Source organism: Geotrypetes seraphini, chromosome 1 (genome assembly GCF_902459505.1).
Source record: "Geotrypetes seraphini chromosome 1, aGeoSer1.1, whole genome shotgun sequence".
Taxonomy (NCBI): Eukaryota; Metazoa; Chordata; class Amphibia; order Gymnophiona; family Dermophiidae; genus Geotrypetes; species Geotrypetes seraphini.
Window position 1 is genome coordinate 48814516 of NC_047084.1, and position 24437 is coordinate 48838952.

General features: G+C 44.5%; 1 protein-coding gene across 10 annotated transcripts in view; it reads left to right on the top strand.

Annotated features, from left to right (window-relative positions):
* MIER3 (MIER family member 3) overlaps positions 1-24437 on the top strand; it is a 146025-nt gene that overhangs the window by 25051 nt on the left and 96537 nt on the right. Inside the window, exon 4 of one of the 10 annotated variants that reach the window (XM_033931031.1) lies at positions 14931-15030. The exons of the other annotated variants lie outside the window; for them this stretch is intronic. Within the exon in view, the coding sequence (XP_033786922.1) occupies positions 15004-15030 (27 nt within the window). The 5' untranslated portion in view covers positions 14931-15003. The remainder of the gene's footprint in view (positions 1-14930; positions 15031-24437) is intronic. 10 annotated transcript variants of the gene reach the window in all.

The window sequence follows — 24437 nt, forward strand, 5'->3', positions numbered from 1 at the left end:
CTATACACTAGGTCAGGGGTGCCCACACTTTTGGGGCTTGCGAGCTACTTTTAAAATGGCCAAGTCAAAATGATCTACCAACAATAAAATTTTTTAAAAAACACAAAGCACACTGTACGCTGAGAAAATGTTAATTATTCCTATTCCGGGGTTTTTCAAAGAGGTCAAGGCAGATGACTCTATGCACTGTCACCTCAGTAACAACCATACAAAAATAGACAAATATACCCCCCTCCCTTTTTACTAAACCACAATAGCAGTTTTTAGCACAGGGAGCTGCGCTGAATGCTCAGCGCTGCTCTCGACGCTCATAGGCTCCCTGTGCTAAAAAACGCTATTGTGGTTTAGTAAAAGGGGGGCCATAGTGCAAAATATAAACAGCAGATATAAATTCAGACACATTTTGATCACTAAATTGAAAATAAAATAATTTTTCCTACTTTTGTTGGCTGGTGATTTCATGAGTCTCTGGTTGCACTTTCTTTTTCTAACTGTGCATCCAATCTTTCTTCCCTTCTTTCAGTCTGTATGCTTCCTTTCCTCTAGACCTCATTCCCTCCCCCAACTTTTTCTTCCTCTCTCCCTGCCCTTTCTTTCTCCCTGCCTCCCTTTCTTTTTTTCTCTCTTCATGCCCCCTTTCTTTTTTTCTATTTCCCTTCTTTCTCCCTGCCCGCCCCCTTTCTTTATTTCTCCCTGCCCTTCACCAAGCCACTGCTGCCACCATTGGGGAACAGGCTGCCGCCATCGGGTAACAGGCCCCAAAGCCACAGCTGCCCCAAGCTCTCCCTGCATTGGGCCGACCAGCATTCCTCTCCCCGATGTCAATTCTGCCATCTGAGAGGAAGTTCCGGCCCAGCCAGTCAGCGATTGGCTGGCCCGAACTTCCTCTCCAACGGCAGAATTGACGTCAGGGAGAGGAAGGCTGATCGGCCCGGTAGATCGCCATGGCAAAGAAAGTCTATCATGGAGCCCGGGGATGGGCTCCGCGATCGACTCACTTTGCCTTGGCGATCTACCAGTCGATCGCGATTGACCTATTGGGCACCCCTGCATTAGGTGTTGCAGAAATCCACATCTTTTCTGAACACATTCTCCACACTCTTAGCCTGAGAATTAGTAAACAATCCAAGGACTAGAGAAAGAAGATTATTGAAGGTAGAAACCTAATCTTCCATTCCTCTATATCCTACCCCCCTATGTGCAACATCTTCCCTTCCCTAAGGCATTGCTTCAACAGGTCATGGCAGCGATTCCCATACACTGCCTGCCACTAACCCAGAAGCCCCTCCAGAGCAGAGGAGAAGCTTCCGGGTTAGAGGCAGGCAACATGTAGGAATTGCACCATGACCTGTTAAAGCAACACCCAATACTGAGGAAGAAGATTCTGTGCACAAATGGGTAAATTCTGCACGACTGTGTAATTCTGCGGAAATTCTGCATTGCGCAGTCACGCAAAATTCTACCAGGAGTAATTATCACAAAAAAAATCAAAATCTTCGCTCACAGAAAACATGCCTCAAACACGCCCCCTTGAGATTTAGACCAATTGCATAGAAAGTCTTTACAAATGAGTTTTCAAAATAGTAATTTGGAACTTAAAAAAAACAAACAAACCATCCATCTGCTGCTTTGTGCCATTTTTAGAATGTCTTTCTATTTCAAAAATGAGCCTCATTGTTGTTGTCATGTCAATAACCATATCAGACTGCTATTACTTTGCAACTGCCTGTTCCTTTTCAGGTTTGTTTGATATTTGTCACATATCTACCTAATAAGTGGTCACTTCTATATCCTTTTTTTTTTTTAAAGGGCAATTAACTAGTCCTACATGCCATTTGAAAACAAAGAAGCATGTTATATTTTATCTCAACTAGAGCAGAAGAATGCTCTTCTGGTTGTTTCTATAAATCTCTAGTATCAAAAAGATCTCCAAATTTACCCCATTCTTGGCATGTTGCATTCTTGTGCACATTGTGAATCCCTCCCTATTTTGTCCCACTTAGTTATGTTAGAAGAAATGTGGGAAGTTCATTGGTAAATAGATTGTGTAGTTCTTCCTGAGGCTCATCTTATAGCTCCTGACCCTGTTAATTCCAGTTGACAGTTGAGCAGAGGGTTATGATGTTCATCTTTGCTCATTTTATATAATCTGAACTTTCTTATGAGCTTGTATGACACCCAGTGATTCTGGGTCTCTCATACCCCAGCTTGGGTGACACCAATCAGGTTCCCTCTCCACCTCCATTCCTGACCTCTGAGGTGACGACAGAGTATAAAATAAGGCAAAGGTTTATTGGAACTTTTGTGTGTGGCACTTTTCTGAAGAGTAAGTACTATATGTATTTACTCTTCATGCTTCTAGTTTACTTCACTGAGGTAAGTCACCATTTTTTTCTTGCTTGCTGGTGGATATGAACCTTTTGCACTTGTAATTTAAGTGTTTTGAGTTTTAATTGCTGGTTGCCAAAAAGAATTATGCTGTTACTGCCTTTCTTGTTTTCAGCTTGGCAGTTTTTCTTTTCCAGAGTGTTTATCGAGAGGGCTGTTTTTTAATTTTTCCTGCCATCAGCAGCTGCAGAGCATTGGCGGTTTTATTTTTTTGGCTGAGCGGTCGGTCACCTCTCGATCTGTGGTGAGCATGATTTTGCTATAATGGGTTTTTGTTTTTGTTTTTGGAAAGTCTCTTACTGAGCACATTTTCTGTCTATGCCAGTCCATTCCAGTTTGTTTATTTAAAAAGCTTATTGCCCACTTAAACCTAAGCAAGTTACAAAAAGCCATGCAGAATCTTATAACAAAACGACATAATACATATTAACATTTTCTTCTTGGAATATATATCCTGATTCCACATTCCTCCATACTATTTCATAATCTATTCTTTAAAAAAAACCAAAAAACTTCAAAAGAAGGTTGTTTAAAAGTTTCTTAAATTGCTGTACATCATTAACTAATCTCAACTGCCCAGCCAAATTTATTCCATAATTGCCCTCCAGCAACTGAAATAGCAGTAGCCACCTAGTGATTGCATATTTTACGTACTGTAATCCATTAACCGATAGGCGCATTGCCATTTCCAATCTCAAGGATTGACAAGGCCGATATATAGTCACACTGTGACAGATATCGTGGAATCTTATGAAGGGCCTGAAAAATCAATATTAGCACTTTAAATGTTATACGTGCTTTAACAAGCATCCAGATGTAGTTTCTGCCGCAAGGGCATGGCATGCTCAAATTTATTGCCTCCACAAATAAAACGTGCAGCACCATTCTGAACTACCTGCAACACCCTAAATACAGGGCATTGTAATAGTCCAGTCTCTTCAAAACTGCACTCTGAATTACCAGATGAAAATCATAAGGAGATATAACATAAGAACATAAGCAATGCCTCTGCTGGGTCAGACCTGAGGTCCATCTTGCCCAGCAATCCACTCACGCGGTGGCCCAACAGGTCCAGGACCTGAGCAGTAATCCTCTATTTATACCCTTCTATTTCCTTTTCCAGCAGGAAATTGTCCAATCCTCTCTTAAATCCCAGTACTGTATTCTGCCCTATAACATCCTCTGGAAGCGCATTCCAAGTGTCCACCACACGTTGGGTAAAGAAGAACTTCCTGGCATTTGTATTGAATCTGTCCCCTTTCAGCTTTTCCGAATGCCCTCTTGTTCTTTTATTTTTTGAAAGTTTGAAGAATCTGTCTCTCTCTACTCTCTCTATGCCCCTCATGATCTTATAAGTCTCTATCATATCCCCTCTAAGTTTCCTCTTCTCCAGAGAAAAGAGACCCGGTTTCTCCAATCTCTCAGCGTATGAAAGGTTTTCCATCCCTTTTATCAGATGTGTCGCTCTTCTCTGAACTCTCTCGAGTAACGCCATATCCTTCTTAAGGTATGGCGACCAAAACTGGATGCAGTATTTCAGGTGTGGGCGCACCATCGCCCGATACAGTGGCAGGATAACTTCTTTCGTCCTGGTTGTAATACCCTTCTTGATTATACCTAGCATTCTATTCGCTCTCTTAGCAGCCGCTGCACACTGTGCCATCGGCTTCATTGACCTGTCCACCATTACCCCCAAGTCCCTCTCTTGGGTACTCTCATTCAATAACATCCCTCCCATCGTATAGTTGTACCTCGGGTTTCTGCTTCCCACATGCAATACTTTACATTTCTCAACATTGAACTTCATTTGCCATTTTGTCGCCCATTCCCCTAGTTTGTTCAAATCTCTTTGCAATTCCTCACAGTCCTCTTTAGTCCGAGCTCCCCTAAATAGTTTGGTGTCATCTGCAAATTTTATTATCTCACACTTCGTCCCTGTTTCTAGATCATTTATGAATATATTAAATAACAGCGGCCCGAGCACCGAGCCCTGCGGAACACCACTCGTGACCCTCCTCCAGTCCGAGTAGTGGCCCTTCAACCCTACCCTCTGTTTCCTAACCGCCAACCAGTTTCTGATCCATCTATGTACGTCTCCGTCCACCCCATGGTTCTTCAGTTTCCGGAGTAGACGTTCATGAGATAACATTTGATATCTACTCAAAACACACATCTAAAAAAAACCCCATAGAAACATGACAGCAGATAAAGCCAAATGGCCCATCCAAATCTGCCCACCACAGTATCTACTATCTCCATCTCTCCCTAAGAGATCCATCATGTCTGTCCCATGCCTTCTTGAACTGAGACATAGTCTTTGTCTCCATCTTTACAGGGAGACCATTCCACACTAGTGCTGCCTGATTCAAGGAAAATTTTTTCGATTCGATTTGACCTATTGAATTTTTTTTTTTTTTTAATTCGCTTTTTCCACCCAATTGGGCGTTATTTTCAAATGTTCTGGCGGGTTTATTTTGTAGCCTCTTCATCCATCACACATGCCCCCCCCCCTGCCAGTGCTGTGTGTAAACAAAATAAACAAAAAAGACTTTTTCTCTTTCTGTTAGGTCTTAGCTCACGCTTGCTGTCTAACACCAACTCTGGTAGGATACATGTTTCAAATTTCACATATTGTAATCACAAAATAGAAAATAAAATTATTTTTTTCTACATTTTTGTTGTCTGGTCATTTTATTATTCAAATCATGTTGGTCCCAGGCTCTGGTTTCTGTTTGTCTACTGTTAACTTGCTCATCAGGGTCTCCTGCCCATTTGAAATTTTTCTTCTTTCTCCATGCTCATCTTCCATCTCTGTACCTTCCCTTCCACTGCCATATCCAACATTTGTTTCTTTCTCACTGTCTACCATCTCTCTCTGTCCCTGCCTTGTGCCCTAGGTCAAACCTCTCTATTCTCCTCCTTTTTTTCCCTCCATTATCATGTACAACATTGTTCTCTCTCCCCATGCACTACTTCTCCCTGCCCTCCATCCTATGTCCAACATTTCTCCCTCTCTCTTCTCCATGCATGTCTCCCTCTCACCCCACCCCTTTCTACCTCATTGTTACATATCTGCCTTCCTATTCTCCCCCCATGTACAGCAGCTTTCCATCTCTCTTTCCTAATCCCCTGTGCAGCAGCTTTCAACCGCCACCCACCCCCCCCAGCCTGCTCAGAGCTCTACCGGCCAGCTGCTGCTGTTTTAGGAGAGCCCAGAGGTATGTCATGTCTCCCAGGTGGGGGGAGGGTACATGATTGTTCACTGAATTGGTGAGTTCAATTTTTTTCTGAGAACAAATCAATTCAAATTGGTTCACCGGAGTGAATTGGTGAATTAATTTCAAATCGGGCAGCACTATTCCACACATCTACCACCCTTTTTGTGAAAAAAAACACAAAACACAAAAACCCTGACTTGATAACAGTTAACACTTCATTCATAAATAAAATGGAATGTAACCAAACACCCAAGACTTGCATCTTTCTCTGAACTAGAATGTTCACATTATCTATTTCAACAACTTCAGGTCAAGATGGATCTTCCAACCTTCCACCAATTATAATTCTAGTGCAATGTGTCTAGTGGTCCTGAATGCTAGGGTCTTGTATCTGAGCTAGCAAGTTGCTTGCAGAAAACTATCAATCATGTTTTCACTCCACCTTCTTCCCAAAGAGCTGCTTCTGCCCCTTCCAGTTTGTTTTCTGAAAGCAAGTTGCTCAGAAGTGTTTTTGATCTGCTCTGCGATTTCATTATTTTTGGGTATTTTTTCTGTGTTCTCTGGAGGCTCAGTGTCCTTAGGTTCCCACTTGGGTGGGACCTCTGCCTGGGAGAAGACACAGACTTAGCACAGCAGAAGTTTGCTGTTAACAGGATCAATCCTTGAGGACACCTACCTAGCTAGCTAGCCAGCCTGCTTTTATATTTTTTTAGCTCAGGGGCTGTCTCCTGCATATCTGCTAGCATCCCTGATTTAAGCCGGAGCTTCAGTACAGGTTGTATGGTTCCTTCCTGGCTCAGCCGATAGTAACGGTGGGCTGGCTGCATGGTATGCCCCCATTTGTGGCATTTTCCAGGGGTTGAGGTTTAGTATGATCTCGATCCAACTGGCATCCAGAAGACCAGATTCATCTAGCTGAAATTCTATTCATAAAAACAATCCACAAAGGGTGTATACAGTCACAAGTGACCCACAAGATAAAAACCAAGTCATGTATAAAATACAAATTACAAAGAAGAAAAGGGGTGGGGAAGGAAATGTACACATCAACCTGGGATAAAAATGAGTTTATTGAATACAATTATCTATTGAGACATAGAACATATATTTGTTATATCACACAGTAACGTACAGTCAATTTAATATCCAATTTGCAAGTTCTTCCGGAATTAATCCAGCTACCTCTTCTCCCTTGTAACCAAAAAAACAAACAAACCAACCAATACTGTTGTAATTTCACTGGAAATGTCCAGTTAGCTCTTTTGTAATCCGCCTTGAACTGCAAGGTATAGGTGGAATAGAAGTCCCCTAATGTAATGTAATGATAATCAGTCTTTCTGTGGTTTGGCAAAATAAAAATGCCTTCCATAGGAGTCTTATGGGGTCCTTGGTTATCTTAAATATAAAAACATAAGTCACAAAAAATCCAAGAATCCAAGCTTGTGTGCTGTGCTGTTTGTTTGTAGCCTCTTAACTACTTGGATTTTTTTTGTGACTTTTATATCATTGCAGCCATATTTGATGAAAGTTGTGGACTTTACAGTTTGATCCCCTTATGACACTATGGCGAAATGGGGTACTCTGTAGGGTTTGACGACTCAGGATTCAGATATAGGATGAAAATGAACTTTGGACTCGTTGCAAATATTAATGGCTTAGAGCTAAGTTTCTTTCTTTCCTTTTATTATCCCGTTTGGAAGAGTAATGAGTTGAATATGAACTTTTGAAGAAACTGTATGGTCTTGTGTGTTTCCTACTGTAGGAAGAGGAGCATACATAGTTCTCATTTTGTTCAGAGTGGAGATTTTTTCTGACCTATGATGAAGAGTGAGCTTACTTGGTTGCAGCTTAGACTGTTATGTTAAGTTCTTGATTGTGAGGGCTCTTTTTTTCTGCACAATTTAAATGTGACAATTTAGCAGCCTCTTCCTCAGTAGAAGAGAACAGTAAAGTGTATTGTGATATTATACTCTTCTGCCTGGTTAAGATTTTTGTTAATGCAAGGTACTGTAGTTGAAAACACCCATAATTATTGTTGGCGTCCCTAATTTCTGATAACATTTCAGCATCTGTCTGTTCATCCTGGTCAGGCAGTAGTACACTCCTTTCATTATCCCTTTCCCCCTTACACATGAAATTTCTACCCATAGGGCTGCTTCTTGCAGGCAGTCTTTTTGAGTATCTTTGGAGCCAGATTGCTTTGTCAAAGAGCAAAGGCTCAAAGTCTGTTCCCCTGGGAACTTGCTCACCTGCCAATTTATCAGAGGCCTAAGTGCAGGCTGTGGGGTCCCCTATGTAACAATGGGTATCAAGCAGACTGCAAATTATATCCCCCCTCAACGTACTGTGTGGATTTTGGGGGGTTTGGAGTTCTTGGTCAGCAGTCAGAAGATTACTAGTGGTTGATTTGTTTCCAGCAGTCGCTGAGGCAGAAATCCTTTCCTTGCAGGCAGGCAAGCTGACACAGGCACCAGAAATCATAGGGGAGAAAATTGGATAGGGGTCAGAAAAAGATTGATCCGAGGGTGTCTGGGGTTAGTTAGGTTCCCCCACCTCCAAAATACTTTTTTCACTATTTTTTTGAGTTTCAGGAAAGCTTCCATGGACTGTTATTTTTGTACAATTTTACTGGTGGTGGCCATCTTGGATTTTTATCAATCTTTTTTTCAAAAGCTTCGTTCTGCCTCAAAGCCCTCGTTTTGCCCAAGGATCAACTGCAATGGATTCCTCAGATCAATCTGCCCCTGTTTCATTCCTTTTTGTGCAGCTTTGCTGGCAGACAAGCGCCAGGTTCCAAGTGCTGTGGGGCACAGGAGGAAGGGGCTGGAGCTTCAAACTCGGCCTCCTGAGGGTTCTCTAGGGCAGAAGAACCCCCAAAAGTCTGGCCAACCGGGAAGAGATTCTATCTGGATGTTGCATGCAATGAGGGTGCAAAACGCAAGCGCTTGGATGCAGTGGAGACCCAACTACCCCAGGGGGTCCTACAGGGGTCCTGAGGACCAACTGTCCAGGGGTTTTCAGACTTTCTCTTGTAGAGAGCCTATTTGATAGGCCCGGGGAGCACTGCCCTCCTGCAAACATGCTATTTCTGGTACAGGGAGTTCTGTCCAAAGCAAGCTTCCCCGCCTTGGAACAAGCCGACTCCAATCGTCAGTGATCACTTGGAGCAGGACTGGGAAGACTGGAAGTCCCTTTTCCATGCCTTTGTTATCTCAACGATCCGCTGCATTCTTGGATGAGTTAGGGTCCCTGTTTGGGGCTGGAGGTCAGGAAGCTGTGGTTGCTGTTGATCAGGGTGACTATCTCTTAGTGCGCTGTCTTTTCAGGTCCACCATTGTTTCACATATTTCGGACACATTCAGTGAATTGAAGAAAGACCCTCAATAGCCCTCCATCTCTCAGTGTTCTAATATGAGTGGCTCCCAGAAGGTGGCAGAGGTTATGTCCAGGCTCTATCCTATGGCTACAGACTTCCAGCAGCTGTTTTCACAACCACATAATGTAGGAGGTATTCAAGAAATCATTCAAAAATTGGATAAAATCAATCAATGGCTAAATAAAAATATGCTTTCATTAAACATCACCAACACCGAAGCACTTGTTTTCCCAACCAGTGCAAAAGAAACCCCCAAGGGCAGCTATCTTTTAAGTTCTATACAACTTCAAATGGCAACCACAATAAAACTTCTAGGGATAATTCTTGACGACAACAGATTATTTTGGTAGTACAAAAGTACAAAAATGTTTCTACAAATTAGATGATTTTCTATTTCTATACTTCCTTAAACCTAAAGCTCTCAACATTCTATTACTTGTTAATTATCTCTAATTAGAAAATGAAGGATGTAAATTAAAGAACTAAGGCCGGTGCTGGACAGACTTGCACAGTTTGTGTCCCATATGTGGTGGTTTAGTGTAGAATGGGCTGGTGAGGGCATCAATGGGAACTCCACTAACTTAGAACGTGAGGATGTTGCTATATCGACTATAAAGTCTATCCAGTAACACAATAAATGACGGCAGATAAAGACCCGAATGGTCCATCCAGTCTGCCCAACCATACATGCACCATAAATTAATCATTTTATTTAAATGGTCCTTTTTTTCTTAGATATTTCTGGGTCAAAAACCCAGAGCCGTGCCCTATAGTGTGCTTAGGTTCTATCTACTAGAGTCTCCGTCAAAGCTCACTCCAGCCCATCTTAACATCAAAGCTCTCTCCTGCCCATCCTCAACTGGCTGACCTTCTCTCCAACGTCAAAATTGATGTCGGGGGAAGGCTTGTGGGCCTAGAACGGAACCCCTGTGAATTTCGGGGGAGTACTGAACCTGTATTTAATATGTAAATCATTTGATTGTAATCTCAGGGTGGAATATGAGGGGCATTCAATAATTTATCTTCATACATGTCATCCACTTTTCCTGGAATGACTTTAACCCCTTTGAAAAGAATTCTTCTGTTTGACCTTCAAACCAGGACATCACAGCTTCTTCATCACTAGAAAAAACACTGTCCATGGAGACATTTCTTCAAAACAGAAAATAATCTCAGGGATCCAGGTCAGGTCTATAGGGTGGATGGTTCAGCTGCTGAAACCTACATTCTCAGATGGTAGCCTGTGATTGTCGTGACATGTGCACCAGCGCATTGTCGTGAAGCAGCAGCATGTGAGTTTCTCATCTTTTCTCCTCAATTGACCTCCCACAAAGTGATCATTGTGTTGGCTTAACTCTCCCCGGTTATGGTTTGTCTTGTGTGGCATGAACTCCAAAAGCAAAAGTCCTTCATCCCAGAAGACAGTTGCCATGACTTTCCGCAGATTTTTCTGTCTTGAGCTTTTTTGGGGTGGGGATTACTTGTGCTTCTACTGCATTGATTCCATTTTGGACTCGGGTCTATCACAGAGATCCCGTCTCATCTCCAGTCACCAAATGATGAAAAAAATTCACTTGGTCTTCAATTTCTTCTGACAGCACTGGAGCCTCGTGGTCTTCTGACATGGTGTCAGCATTCTTGTAACCCATAGTAACATAGAGATGACGGCAGATAAAGACCCGAATGGTCCATCCAGTCTGCCCAACCTGATTCAATTTAAATTTTTTCTTCTTAGCTATTTTTGGGCAAGAATCCAAAGCTCTACCATCTTGCACTAACTTGGACATGCCCAACTTTTCATGAATTATTTTCCAAACTCTACCTGCTAAGATGCCCCATTTCTTCAGCTATCTGAGAAACCTTAATTCATATGTCAGTCAAAATAAAATCCTCAACTTTCTTGCACATTTCTGTGGAAGTTGCTTCCACAAGCCATCCAGCATGAGGGTCATTTTCAGTGGACTCTCTACCCTACTTAAACTGCATGCTCCAAAATGTTACTTTGTAGAATGATGGGGCAGACTTGCCATAAACTGCAGTCATGCGTTCATGGATCTCCTTTGGCTTTTTCCCTTTTGTGAGAAATTTTATCACTGAACAGTGTTCCAAATCTAGCAGTTTCTTACTTGATTCACACAAGAACTCGCCTGACATCCTGTCTCTTGGAATGCTAGTCTCGCATTGAGTTGCAACTGTTTTCCAGATTTCCTCTTTAAAAAAAAGAGGACACGTGATCCTGCCCCTCCTCCACACGAACCTCGTGTCTTCTTCCCCGAGCTCGGGCTCGCATTTAGAGGGTCTCTGTGCATGCGTGGACATTGATGCAATGACATCACATTCATGCCTGCATGCTTGTGATGTCATCACGTTGACATCTGCACATGTGTAGAGACCCTCCAGATGCGGTCCTGAGCTCAGTGCCTTCCAAAACCTGGACAAACTGCCAACAAATCTTCCTACTTGGGGCCATGACACCTATAACGCTTCATGACATTCATTCCTACCAGAACACCTGGCCTTGGTCACATGTGCAGAACACAGATAAACCCTATGTAAATACGGACCACAAACTAAAAGTCCTAATATTCACAAACAAAACCCTAAGATACCAGACTCTGCATGCAGTACAACACCAGAGAAATAGAAAGAAATGAATTTCTTCCTGAACAGTGCAGAGCAGATGTCAATTCTGAAAACTTGACACATTTCAATCACTAAATTTGAAAATAAAATCTCTTTTCCTACCTTTGTTGCCTACTGATTTTATTTTTCTACTCATCTTTTCCCAGTCTCTGGTTGCACTTCCTTTTGTCTGTGCTCTTAACTGTTTCCAGGGCCTTCTTATCCATTTGCTGTATTTCTCTCCCTCACTTTCTGCCTACATCCATCTTTTGCATTAACTTTTAACATTCAACTTTCTTCCATTTGACTGCTTCCTCAGATCTATCTATTTTTCCATGTCATCCCTTCCCATCTATTCATACGCACTATCTCCTCCCTCTCTCTGCCCTACCCAACCATCCATGTGTGCCATCTCCTTCCTCTTTCTTCTCCTGTATTCCTATCTAACCATAAACAGCATTTCTTTCATCCCTGTGTACCATCTCCTGCCTCTTTACCTCTCCTATGGAATGACATCTGTCTTCTTCTTTCCTCCTCCTATGGTCTGGGATCTTTATTCTCTCCTTCCCACAGACTGGCATGTCTCCCCAACCTCCACTATGTAGTCTTGCATCTATTTTCCTTCTCCTTCCTTTCACTGGTCTGACATATCTCTTCTTCTCCCCCCACCCCCCTTCTCCATCCAGTGGTCTGACATTTCTCTCCTTCCCTTTTCTCCCTCCCATGGTTATGCATCTTTATCTTCCCCTTCCATTCCCTCCCCTGGAGTTCTTTCATCTTTCCTTCACTTTTCTCTCATCCCTGTGGTCTAGCATCTCTTACCCTCACCATGCTGTCTCCCCCTGCCTCCCCTCCCCCCACCCCAGGACTCAGTGCTTGTTCACCTGGGACTGCTGTAAGTCTTCAGGCCGTAAGCAGCATGATTGAAGTAAACATACTGCCTTTGGAGGCCTGGAAGCTTTCTTTCTGCTACTGCTTTCTACCTATGCGAGGACAGGAAGCCGTAACAGAGGAGGAGCTTCCGGGTTGCCAAAGGCAGCGTGTTTACTTCAGTCATGCTGCTGATGGCCCAAAGGATTAAAGCAGCGCCGGGTGAGCAAGCACCGGATCCTGTTGGGGGGGGGGGGGGGAGGGATGACTCCAGATAGGTGCATGAGCTGCTTAGGGGGTACTAGATCTGGTTTCCCTTGACAAAAGTTATAAGATTAAAAAAACACTTGGATTCCCGCCACAGTCTTCAAAAAGAGGACATGTCCAGGAAACCTGGACATCTGTTAACCATATGCATGAGTAATCTTGAGACATGTCACAGCGTTCCCGCTAAGCTGCGCTGGGGTGCGCTGGCGCTCAAAATATTACCTCGCAGCGCACAAGTTTCTCGTCACAGCGCACACAGTGTAGAGCACAGTTCTTCAACCGCCGGTCCGCAAACAAAATCTTGCCGGTCCGCAAAGGATTCGGTCCCCGCCGCAACGAAAGGCCGGCGTCAGCTGACTTGCAACTTCCTGTTGCAGTCGCTGTGCCGGGACTCCTGCCTTCGCCGGGACTCCTGCCTTCCACCGCGTTTGCCTCCTGCCTTGTCTCCGCACCTCCAGACCAGCAGCGGCAGCTGTGTATGCTTTTAACTTCGGCACAGAGCTGCCCCTAATCAATAGTTTAGCGCGGTTTCATAAGGCAGCCTCGGGGCCTTTGCTAGGCCGGCCCACATCGCATCATCGAAGCGGGCCGGCTATCAAAGGCCCCGAGGCTGCCTCATGAAACCGCGCTAAACTATTGATTAGGGGCAGCTCTGTGCCGAAGTTAAAAGCATACAGAGCTGCCGCTGCTGGTCTGAACTCTTGGGCCGCTGAAGGAGGGCAAAAAGCAGCTGTCCTGGAGGTTTCCCTTCCTCTCGCCTTTACAGGTTCCTTTTTTCCACCTTTTTTTTTTTCCTTCAAACGGCAACGGGCCCCAGCATCGACATCAATCAAGTAAGTTCCACTGTCAATCAAGCGGTTCTGCTCGGCCAAAGCTTCCCCTGTGACATGAGCCACCCTCAGGGGAAAGAAAGTGACCCACAAAGGTGAGGGGAAGGGGGGCAGATGATGGAAGTTGGGGGGGGGGGAGAGAGAGAGAGAGAGAGAAGGGGCAGATGATGGAATGGAGGAGATGAGAGAGAGAGAGAAGGGGACAGATGATGGAAGTGAGAAGAAGGGAGAGAGAGCAGAAGGCAGATGGATGTCAGTTGAGAAGGGAGAGCAGATGCTGAATGGAAGTGGGGAAAGAACACATACTGGATGGAAGGAGGAGATAAATAAAGGGGGAAGAAAATAGTAAGATAATGGAGGGGTGAGGGAAAGGGGTGACAAGCTGTGTGTAGACACAGTGAAAAGAGGGAAACGGGACTAAATAGTAAGAAAGAATTTAATTTAGATGGAGGCAGAAAATAGAGAAGGAAGACCAGAGAAGAAAAGGGAAGAGAGAGCAGAGAATGATCAGATCTGAGGGGAGGAAATGAGAAGAGAGATATGCTAAAAACCACAGGGGGGAGGGAAGGATAGAGATGCCAGACCATGAGGGGAACAGAAGGAAGATGATGGATGCTAGACCAAATTGAGGGGTGGGGGGGGGGGGCAGGAGGAGAGATGGCAGGGAAAGACAGACAGTGAATGGAAGGGGCAGATGCTGGACTGAAGAGACAGAGAAGGTTATCATGCTGCTGTACCGGGCCATGGTACGCCCTCACCTGGAGTACTGCGTCCAGCACTGGTACTTTAAGAAGGACACGGTACTACTCGAAAGGATCCAGAGAAGAGCAACTAAAATGGTTAAGGGGCTGGAGGAGTTGCCGTACAGCGAAAGATTAGAGAAACTGGGCCTCTTCTCCCTTGAGCAGAGGAGATTGAGAGGGGACATGATAGAAACATTCAAGGTACTGAAGGGAATAGACTTAGTAGCTAAGGCAGGGAGAACGAGAGGGCACTCTCTAAAGTTGAAAGGGGATAGATTCCATACAAACGTAAGGAAGTTCTGTGGTAGAAAGCAACATATTTATTTGGCTCATAACTTGCTGGCGCCCGATATTTTTAGCTCACAGTGAAAAAAGTTTGCTCACAACACCCGCCCGCTTAGAGGGAACACTGGTCACAACGTGCACAGACTTGTTTTAACACGCTTGCTACTTTCTCTCATACACAGATATTTATTGAACACTCCTCATATTAAATTCTATTCCATTTATCTTGCACTTCTAGTGGCAGCTGCCCTGTTGCACTACTAGTAGCAACCTCTTTAAATCTAGACATCTTCTGTGTTACCCAGTCCCAAATGCTTTATATTCTTTGTAGGGGCAGAATCCTTCACACTGCATGATGGCAGCCTTCTCTTCTACTCCATGATACCTGCATTCTTGTCTGCTGTATGATGGTGGCATCCTTATGCTGCAAGGTAATAGCATTCTAATGGGCTGCAAGATGCATGATTTTTCAGCGAGGTTAGTTTAGCACCCTTAATTTCTCTGTTACAGGGTGGTAGCACTCTATGTGTGGCATAGTGACAGTATTCTTTGTGTGGCATGCTAATAACGTTGTCCTAGGCTATGCATTGGTGGTAGGTTGAGCATTTTCAGTAGCTTCATAGGCTCTATAGTGGCGGCAGCTTTCTCTACAGATTCACAATGCTGATTTCAGCTTCTGGTCTACATCAGCAGTTGTTATGGGGTCCTGTTAGACTTCTTGTCCTCATGGGGTATGCTGAGTCCAGTCTTTGGTTCTATGTGGTTCCAGTTCTGCAGGGGTAATACAATTCTAGCAGCTTCGAAGGGTGCACAATGGCAACTCAGGGAATGCATACTGATGGAACTTCATTGCTCTCTTGCTCTGTACAAGACCATCTTGTCTTTTCGCAGTTTTGGCTCCTTTTCTTTTCTAGAGGACCAGTGTCATCTTTGCTTCTTGCTGACAGCATATTCTTTAACTAAAATATCAGTGGCTGCCTCAGTGGTGTAGTTCCAGGGATTGCAAGGTACATTTTCCTACTCTTGGTGTGGGCCCAAACTCTGGTTTTATGTGGCAGTTCTACCATTCATTCAGTGGAATCTGACTCTTCTCTTTTGGGATTCTGGTTTATCACGGCTTTCACTGCTGCTTCACTCTGTTATCTTATATACTCGAATATACACTGACCTGAATATAAACATTGTTAACCCTTTTCTCCCCAAAAGGAGGAAAAAAAGGTTGACTTGAATATAAACCGGGGGTGGGATTTATATTCGTGTCCTGCAATGCTAGGCTCTGCTCCCAGTCCCCCTCCCTCACTCCCTTCCCTGCCCTGCCAGGCTCTGCATCCTGTCTTTCTCTCTCTCACCCCCCCCCCACCCCGGATGCCTTACAGGCCTCTACCGGGTCTGCTGTAAGACCTGGTGGTCCAGCAGTAGGCTGGGACAGGAGGGATCCTTCCTGTCTCCTGTCCCAGCTTACTCTAACAATTCTCACCTCCTTACCTCCTCCCCAAAATGGTACCTTCAAATTCCTGGTAGTCCAGCGGTGAATTGGGGCAAGAGTGATTTTCCTATGCTCCTGCCCCATGCAGAGCCACTATCTGCCTGCTGTGAGTTCTCGTGGCAAACGCTTCCCCTCCTGGACCCCTCCAGGCTTTCAGTGGTGGGCGGGACAGAAGGAATCTCTCCTGCCTCCTGACCTGGCCGACTCTAACAATTCTTACTTCCCTCCCACCTCCCCAAAATGGTACCTTAACATCCCTACTGGACTACCAGAGATTTTAAGGTACTGTTTCGGGGCAGTGGGAGGGAAGTGAGAATTGTTAGTTGTCCGGAACAGGAGGAACCACCACCAGGTCTTAAAGTCAGGCCTGGTGGAGGCCTACAACAGTTCCAAAGGGGGGAAGCGGGTGGGTGCTGACCTAAATATAAATTGAAACCCCCATTTTTTAGCCTTTTTTTTTTTGGCCCCCAAATCTCTGTTTATATTTGAGTATATATGGTATTTTTTGCTTTGGAGTGTGAAATGAGGGAAAATTTTATTGGAACTTGTATGTGGCATTCTCCTGAACTGCCTGGCTATCTAAGGAGTTTCCTGTGTCCTTTTAGCAATACTTTCTCCTCTTGCTTTTTGATATTACATTACATTACATTAGGGATTTCTATTCCGCCATTACCTTGCGGTTCAAGGCGGCTTACAAAAAGATTTATAAAATGGGGTTACAATGTAGGAATTGAAGATACATTAGAGTGGCAGTTAGGTAGTTTCGAGGTAAGGATAATTACAGTTTACAGTAAATTGTGTACATGGAGGTAAAATTAGGTGAAGTTAGGGCTGATTTAGGAGTTTCTTAAAAAGTATTGTTTTTATTTCTTTTCTGAATGTCTTGTAGTCTGATGTGGTCATCAGTAGTTTGGAAATTCGGGTATCCATTTTTGCGGCTTGAGTGGCTAGGAGGCCATCGTGAAGTTTTGATCTTCTTACTTCATTGATCGGGGGGGGTATGAATGGGGAGTGCGTTTTTCTGTGTCTGAGTGTGGATGCTTGGTTGAGGCGGTTATTCAGGTAGGAAGGACTGTCTCCGTTTAGGGATTTAAATAGCATGCAGTAGAATTTGAATTGTATTCTTCCTTGGATTGGTAGCCAATGTGAGTTGATGTAAGCTTCTGTGATGTGGTCAAATTTTCTTAATGAGAAGATGAGTCTCAAGGCTGTGTTTTGGATTGTTTGAAGTTGTTTGATCATAGTAGCAGGGCATGGGAGGAATAGGATGTTGCAATAGTCTAGCAGTCCTAGGATTAGAGATTGTACTATAAGCTGGAATTGATTTCTTTCAAAAAATTTCCGGACTTGTCTCAAATTTCTCATGATTGTGAAGGATTTCTGGATTGTATTATTTATTTGTGGTTGCATGGTACAGCTTCTGTCTAAGGTCATTCCTAGTAGTTTTATGGTGGTTTGGATGGGGTAGTTGATAGAGTTGATTTCTAAATTTTTTGAGGTTTGGATTTTGTCATTTTCGAATAGGATGAGTTTGGTTTTGTCTGGGTTGAGTTTAAGTTTGTGATCTTTCATCCAGATCGTAACTGTATTAAGTATTCTGTGTAGGATGTTTGGCATGGTGGGTTTAGGTTGATCGTAAGGTGTGAGGATGGTAATGTCGTCCGCGTAGCTGTAGGTAATTATACCTAGATTGTTCAGATGTGTTCCGAGAGAGGCAGTGTATAGGTTGAAGAGGGTGGGTGATAGTGGGGAACCCTGTGGTACTCCGCAGGGGTTTGCCCAAGGTTCTGATTTTACGTTGTTTGATTTTACGCTGTAGGTTCTGGATTTTAGGAAGCCTTCAAACCAAGCGTATACTTTATCAGAGATACCTATTGCGTCCAAAATTTGCAGAAGGATATTGTGATCCACTAGGTCAAAGGCTGCGGTTAGGTCTAATTGTATAAGGAGCATTTTTTTCCCTGTGCTGAGGTGTTGTCTGATTGTGTCCATAAGGGAGGCTAGGAGAGTTTCTGTGCTGAAATTGGATCTGAAGCCAGATTGTGTGGGGTGGAGTATGTTATGGTCATCCAGATAATTAGTGAGTTGTTTGGCCACTAGGCCTTCTGTAAGTTTGACGTATAGCGGTATTGAGGCAATAGGTCTGAAGTTGGAGGGTTGGTCTGGTGGTCCTTTTGGATCTTTTTGGATTGGAGTGATGATGATTTTGCTGAGTGCAGTGGGGAAAATGCCATCCGTGAGCGTGGATTGAATCCATTGTAGAAGTAGTGTTCGGAATTTTACACTGGAGGTGGTGAGGAGGTATGAGGGGCAGTGGTTGTAGTCACAGGAGGCGTGGCTGTATTTTTTGTAGAGGTTATTGAACTCAGGCCATTGTATGTTGGTGAATTGAGACCAAGATCTGTCTGCTGCGGTTGAATCTTTTTCTGTGGGGTGAGTTGTGATTATGCTTAGGAGGGATGGGGTAGAATCGAGGGTGGCTCTGGCATTGATAATTTTGTTCTTGAAGTGATCAGCTAGGAGGGTAGCTGATGGGGGTGGGGTATTGTTTGTGGTTGTGTAGGGTTTGGTGTCTGTCAGATCTTTTAAGATTTGGAAAAGTTTTTTGGTGTCTTGGAATTCTGTGCCTATTAGATTTGAGTAATGAGTTTTCCTTTTGTCTTTTAGTAGTTGTTTATATTGTTTGTTGATGTTTTTCCAAGCAGTTTTTGTTTGTTCTAGGTTTGTTTTTCTCCATTTTCTTTCTAATCTTCTACATTGTCTCTTGAGTTGGAGCAGTTCATTGTCAAACCATGGGTCTGATCTTCTGTTGGTTTTGGTTTTGGTTTGTAGTGGGGTTAATTCATCTAGGATGTTGGTGGACATATGTTTCCAGTGAGAGATGAAGTTTTTGGGGTCTTGGTCTTGGAGTGATTCATCTACTTTTGACCAGAAGGTGGTTGGTTCGATATATTTGCGTGAGGTGTATGTTCTTTTTATGTTAGGTTGAGATGTGGTTTTGGTCCTGTTCCAGTTGATTTTGAAGTTGTAGGTGAAGTGGTCTGACCAAAGCGATGGGGACCAGGTACCTTTGGGGGTTTGAATTACTGGGGTTGATCGTTGATACGTCATGAACGCTGCAATGTCCAGTTGATGACCTTTTTCATGTGTGGTTTGTGGGTTTAGGATTTGGAATGACAGGGCATTGAGGAAGGATAGACAGTTTTTTGCTGGTGTGGAAGTTGGGTCATCTAGGTGAAGGTTAAGGTCTCCTAGGATAAGGTTGTATTCCGCAGTTAAGGAGTTTTGGTAAATGAAGTTTTCAAATTCCGGTCTCGCTGTGGTCCAGTTTCCTGGTGTTATATAGCAGAGCATGCAGTTTAATGAGTTATTTAGAGTAGTGCTTGTGAGATGGCAGGCGAGAAAGTCCATTTGTGGGGTGGATGTTTTTTCTAGTATGTTTAGGGTAAGGGAATCCTTGGTTATTATTGCTAGACCTCCTCCTCTTTTTTTTTCTCTGCATGTCACTGATATTTTGTATCCCTGAGGGCATACCTCGGTTATTCTAGGGTCTGTGTCTGAGGTTAGCCAGGTTTCTGTGAGGAAGAGACAGTCTAGGTTTTCTGTTGTTATCCAGTTTTTTATATGGTCCGTTTTGGGTCCTATGGCTCTGATGTTTACATATGCACAGTTTATGGAAGCGATGTCTGTTTGCTGATTGTGTTCCGTTTCAGGGTAGATGAGAGTTTTGGGGTGATGTTGGGTTTTGGTTTTGTGGTGTGCAGGTCTTCTTCTCCATGTTATGGTGATAGGGTATTGAGTGCTTGGGTGTTGGTTCGAGTTTTCTGTTGTGAGGGGTCTCCTGTTGAGGTTCTGGCTGTTGGTTGCATAGGAGCTTGTGGGAAGAGTGGGTAGGTTGTTTGCTCTTACTTTCCAACTGGTAATGAGGAGGATTATTAGTAGGGTGGCATGAGTGTGTGCTTTCTGGGATAACTTCATTTTGGTGATTGGGGATGTGGTCTTGTGCTGGTTCAGGGTGCTGGCAAGGGGTGATTGTGTTCCCTGTTGTGTGGAAAATAGGTCTTGAAGGTTGGTCCTTTCTGGCTATGGGAGGCGGGTCTAGCCTCTTTTGCGGCTCTGGGTCGTTGTATTGTGTTAAGATCGTTCCTAAAGTCCAAGGATGATGATATGAATTACACTTCTCCCTCCGAATCCGCGGTTTGAGCATCTGCGGATTCGGTTATTCGCGATTTTTTTTTTTTTTTTTTTAATTAAAGCTGTATTCTGGACCTTCCCTGCCTCCCTACTGCTTTCCCCCGGAATCCCTTAAGCCTTACATGGTGGTCTAGTGAGATTTTGGGCAGGAGCGATCTTCTTACGCTCCTGCCCTGTGCAGATCACTCATAGGAAATGGCTGCCTTGAGCTCCCGTCGTAGTCTCGAGAATCTTGGAGAGAGTGAGAACCATAAGGCCTTGAGCATGCACAGATGCTCAAGGCCCAGGCAAAAGGCAGGAACTTCTTTCACCGGCACTGGCACGTCCTGTGGGCTGCGTGCTGGAGCCAGATGAGGGGTAAGATTGAATGCTGTTCGGTCAAGGGGTGCCGGTTTGAATTGGGAGGTTGCTTGCAAATCGAGTCAATGCTCGGCTTGCAAGAATATTTTGCTCATCTTGCAAAACACTCGTAAACCGCGTTACTCGCAAACGGAGGTATGACTATATCTTATTTTTATCCCAGGACAAGCAGGCAGGTATTCTCACATATGGGTGACGTCATCGACGGAGCCCAGATGCAGACGCCTCACAAGCAGACTTACTTGAAGAAACTCGAAGTTTCGAGTCGCCTGCACCGCGCATGCGTGAGTGCCTTCCCGCCCAGCACAGGGCGCATCTCCTCAGTTCTCAGTTTTCCACGGAGCCGAGAAGTCCCTCTGCATTTAACTTCGTTCACTTTGTGCCTTCTCTCAACTGCGGTTTGTGTTTTTTTCTTCAAGAATCGCTGTTTTATTTTATTTCTTTTATTTTAGTTAAAAAAAAATAAAATTTTTTCTTCTTCCATTCGTTTTCCGAGCCGCAGCCCGAGGGCTTCGACTTTGCGGCGGCTATTTTTCCGTCTATGTCCCGGCCTGCTACAGGCTTTAAGAGGTGTAGCAAGTGTCAGCACACAATCTCTCTTACGGACCCTCACGAACGCTGGCTCAAGTGCCTTGTGCCGAAACTTCATCCTAGGTCATGCCTGCCTTGCCAAACACTTCAGCCTCGTGCTTTCAAGCGTCGTTGCATTCTGGTGGACAAGCTTTTCGAGATGGGAGTCTCCTACTGATCCCTCGACTTCGAAGGCGTCTTCGGCCTCGACTTCCATTGAGGCTCCTTCTGCGCCTACTGCTTCCACCTCGAGCCTCATCAGACCTTCGTCGTTTGCAGCGGCTCTTGCTTAGACGTCATCTGTTGTGTCTTCCCCTGTTTCCTCAGGTCAGATAGCTCAGCAGTCGGTTCCGCTGGTGGTGATTAAAGTGTCTAAGACTCCTAAGTCGAAACACACTCACACTACCTCGAAGGAACCTCCAGCCAAAGCAGGTGGTTCGGTTTCAGACGGGGATCCATCCTTGCCAGCTTCTTTCCATACCATGTTAGAGAAGCAGTTTATTCAGTTCCTTACTAACATGGGACCTAAACTGCTTCCTCTTACCTAGCCTGGGCATTCAGCAGACTCCTGCGAGGTCGAACCGCTACCTTTGCCCCGGTCTGAACTTCCACACTCTTTGCAGGGAGCAGAGTCTCTGCGAGTGTCTGGTCTGCCATCCAAGCACGAAAAGCAAGGAGCAGATTCTTTGCGAGTGCCTCGACAAGAATCCTCACACTCTAAACAAGGAGCAGAGTCTTTGAGTGCATCGAGGATCCTCCACCAAGCCTCTGGAGCTTCGATTTACAGCCTCTAGTCCTATTCATACATCGGCATCGGCTGCCTACGTCTCCGAGGCAAAATCTCCTCGATCCTCGAGATCTGGTTCCAGACACAGTTCTCACCGACATTCGAGGTCTTCATCGAGGCATACTTCCAGGCATCGTTCTTCTTCTCATGACAGACCATCTTTTTTTGAAGCCTCGATCTACTCCAACCTCAACCAGACCACCGACTCCTCGTTCGAGGTCTGCGATGCTGGACCTCGAAGATGTTCCGATCTCATTTGCCTCGTCCAAGTCACCAGGTTCCTTTGATGCCTTTTTCCATGCCGAAGCTTCTTCTTCGACACAGGCTGCCTCGACATCCTCGAGTCCTTCTCGAGGCAAAGCATTGGCAGATCAGCTATCTTTCTCGTCTTTCCTGCGACAGATGGCTGTAGACTTGGATGTTCAATTGGATACTGGCTGCAAGTATTCTAAGGAGTATCTAGAGGTCATTCATCTTCCTCAACCTCCGTCAGAGTGTCTTAAGCTTCCACTTCATAAGCTTTTGAATCAGACTTTTGCTCGATGCATAGAAACACCTTTTTCCATACCAGCTGTTCCAGGAAAATTGGACTCTAGGTATAAAACTGTGCATCGCAAAGGGTTTGACAATTCACAGTTATCTCATCAATCCCTGCTTGTTGAATCCTCCTTGAAGAGATCCCACCCTTCCAAGGTTTATACCACAGTTCCTTCTGGAAGGGAGGGGAAAACTATGGACAAATTTGGACGTCACATCTACCAGAATACTATGATGTCCTCTAAAGTCCTCAATTATAATTTTTTATTTCATCACTTATTTTGAATTTCTTCTTTCTTTTCTACCAAAGTTTTTGGCTTATTTGGATAGTCAAATGCATTTTGAGTTTCAGGAAGTCATTGTATCTTTCTCTCAATTACGTCTGCATCTCCTCCAATCATCTTATGATGCCTTCGAGTTGTCTGCCTGAGTGGCTGCTTGCTCTGTAGCTATGTATCGTCTTGCCTGGCTTCGTACCATTGACATCGACTCTAATCTTCAAGACCGCTTAGCTAATATTCCTTGTGAGGGCAATGACCTCTTTCATGAATCCATCGAGGCAGCTACCAAGAAATTATCTGACCATGACAAATCATTTGCTTCTATAGTCATACCTAAACCAAAGCCAGCTCTTGCCAAGCCTGCAAGCCCTGCTCTTATCTATCAAAGGCGTTTTGTTCCAAAGCCGGCTCCTTATACTTGCCCTCCTATGAAAAAACAACCACCTCAGAAGCAACAGAAACTCCAGCTTTCTGCACCTAAGGCTTCTCAGCCTTTTTGACTGTTTACAACAGAGCATAACCTCCACGTTCTGTCTCTGACTCCTTTTCCTCCTATAGGAGGCAGATGCTTTTACAACCGATGGACAATAATTACATCCGACCTCTGGGTGCTTACCATCATCAGGGAAGGATATTCTCTTCATTTCACTCAGGTTCCACCAGAGCTTCCTCCAAGAGAGTATCCCTCCAATCCATCCCAGACCACCCTTCTTCTTCAGGAACCTCAAGCTCTGCTTCGTCTCCATTCCATCGAACCAGTTCCCTTGGAATAGCAGAACAGGGGGTTTTACTCCCATTACTTCCTTGTTCCGAAGAAGACGGGCGATCTACAACCCATTCTGGATCTCAGGGCTCTCAACAAATTCCTAGTCAAAGAAAAGTTTCGAATGTTGTCCCTGGCATCCCTTTATCCCCTTCTCGAGCAGAACGACTGGTTATGCTCTCTGGATCTCAAGGAGGCCTACACTCATATCCCCATTCTTCCGGCCTCCCGTCAATACCTCAGATTTCGGGTGGGGAATCTGCACTATCAATACAGAGTACTATCCTTCGGCCTGGCCTCGTCTCCCAGAGTGCTCACCAAGTGCCTGGTAGTGATAGCAGCAGCTCTAAGGAATCATGGTCTTCAGGTATTTCCCTACCTCGACGACTGGTTCATCAAAGATTCCACATCTCAAGGGGGTTATTGTAGCGACCCAACGGACTACCTGGTTCCTACAAAGATTGGGATTCGAAATCAACTTTCCCAAATCTCAACTTCAGTCCTCTCAGAATCTACAATTCATTGGAGCTGTTCTGGACACTGTCCAACTCAGAGCATTCCTTCCACAACAACATCTGGAAGCTCTTCTTCAACTCTGTCACACAATGTCTTCCCGCTCTTCCATCTCAGCGAGACACATGATGATACTACTGGGTCACATGTCCTCCACAGTACACGTTACTCCCTTTGCCAGACTTCACCTCAGAATTCCTCAGTGGACCCTGGTATCTCAATGGACGCAAGTTTGCGAACCTGCTTCTTAACACATTTCAGTCGCTCCTTCCTTGAAGAAGTCTCTCCGTTGGTGGATGCTCTCTTCCAATCTTTCCAGAGGCTTGCTTTTTCAAACGCCCCCTTAT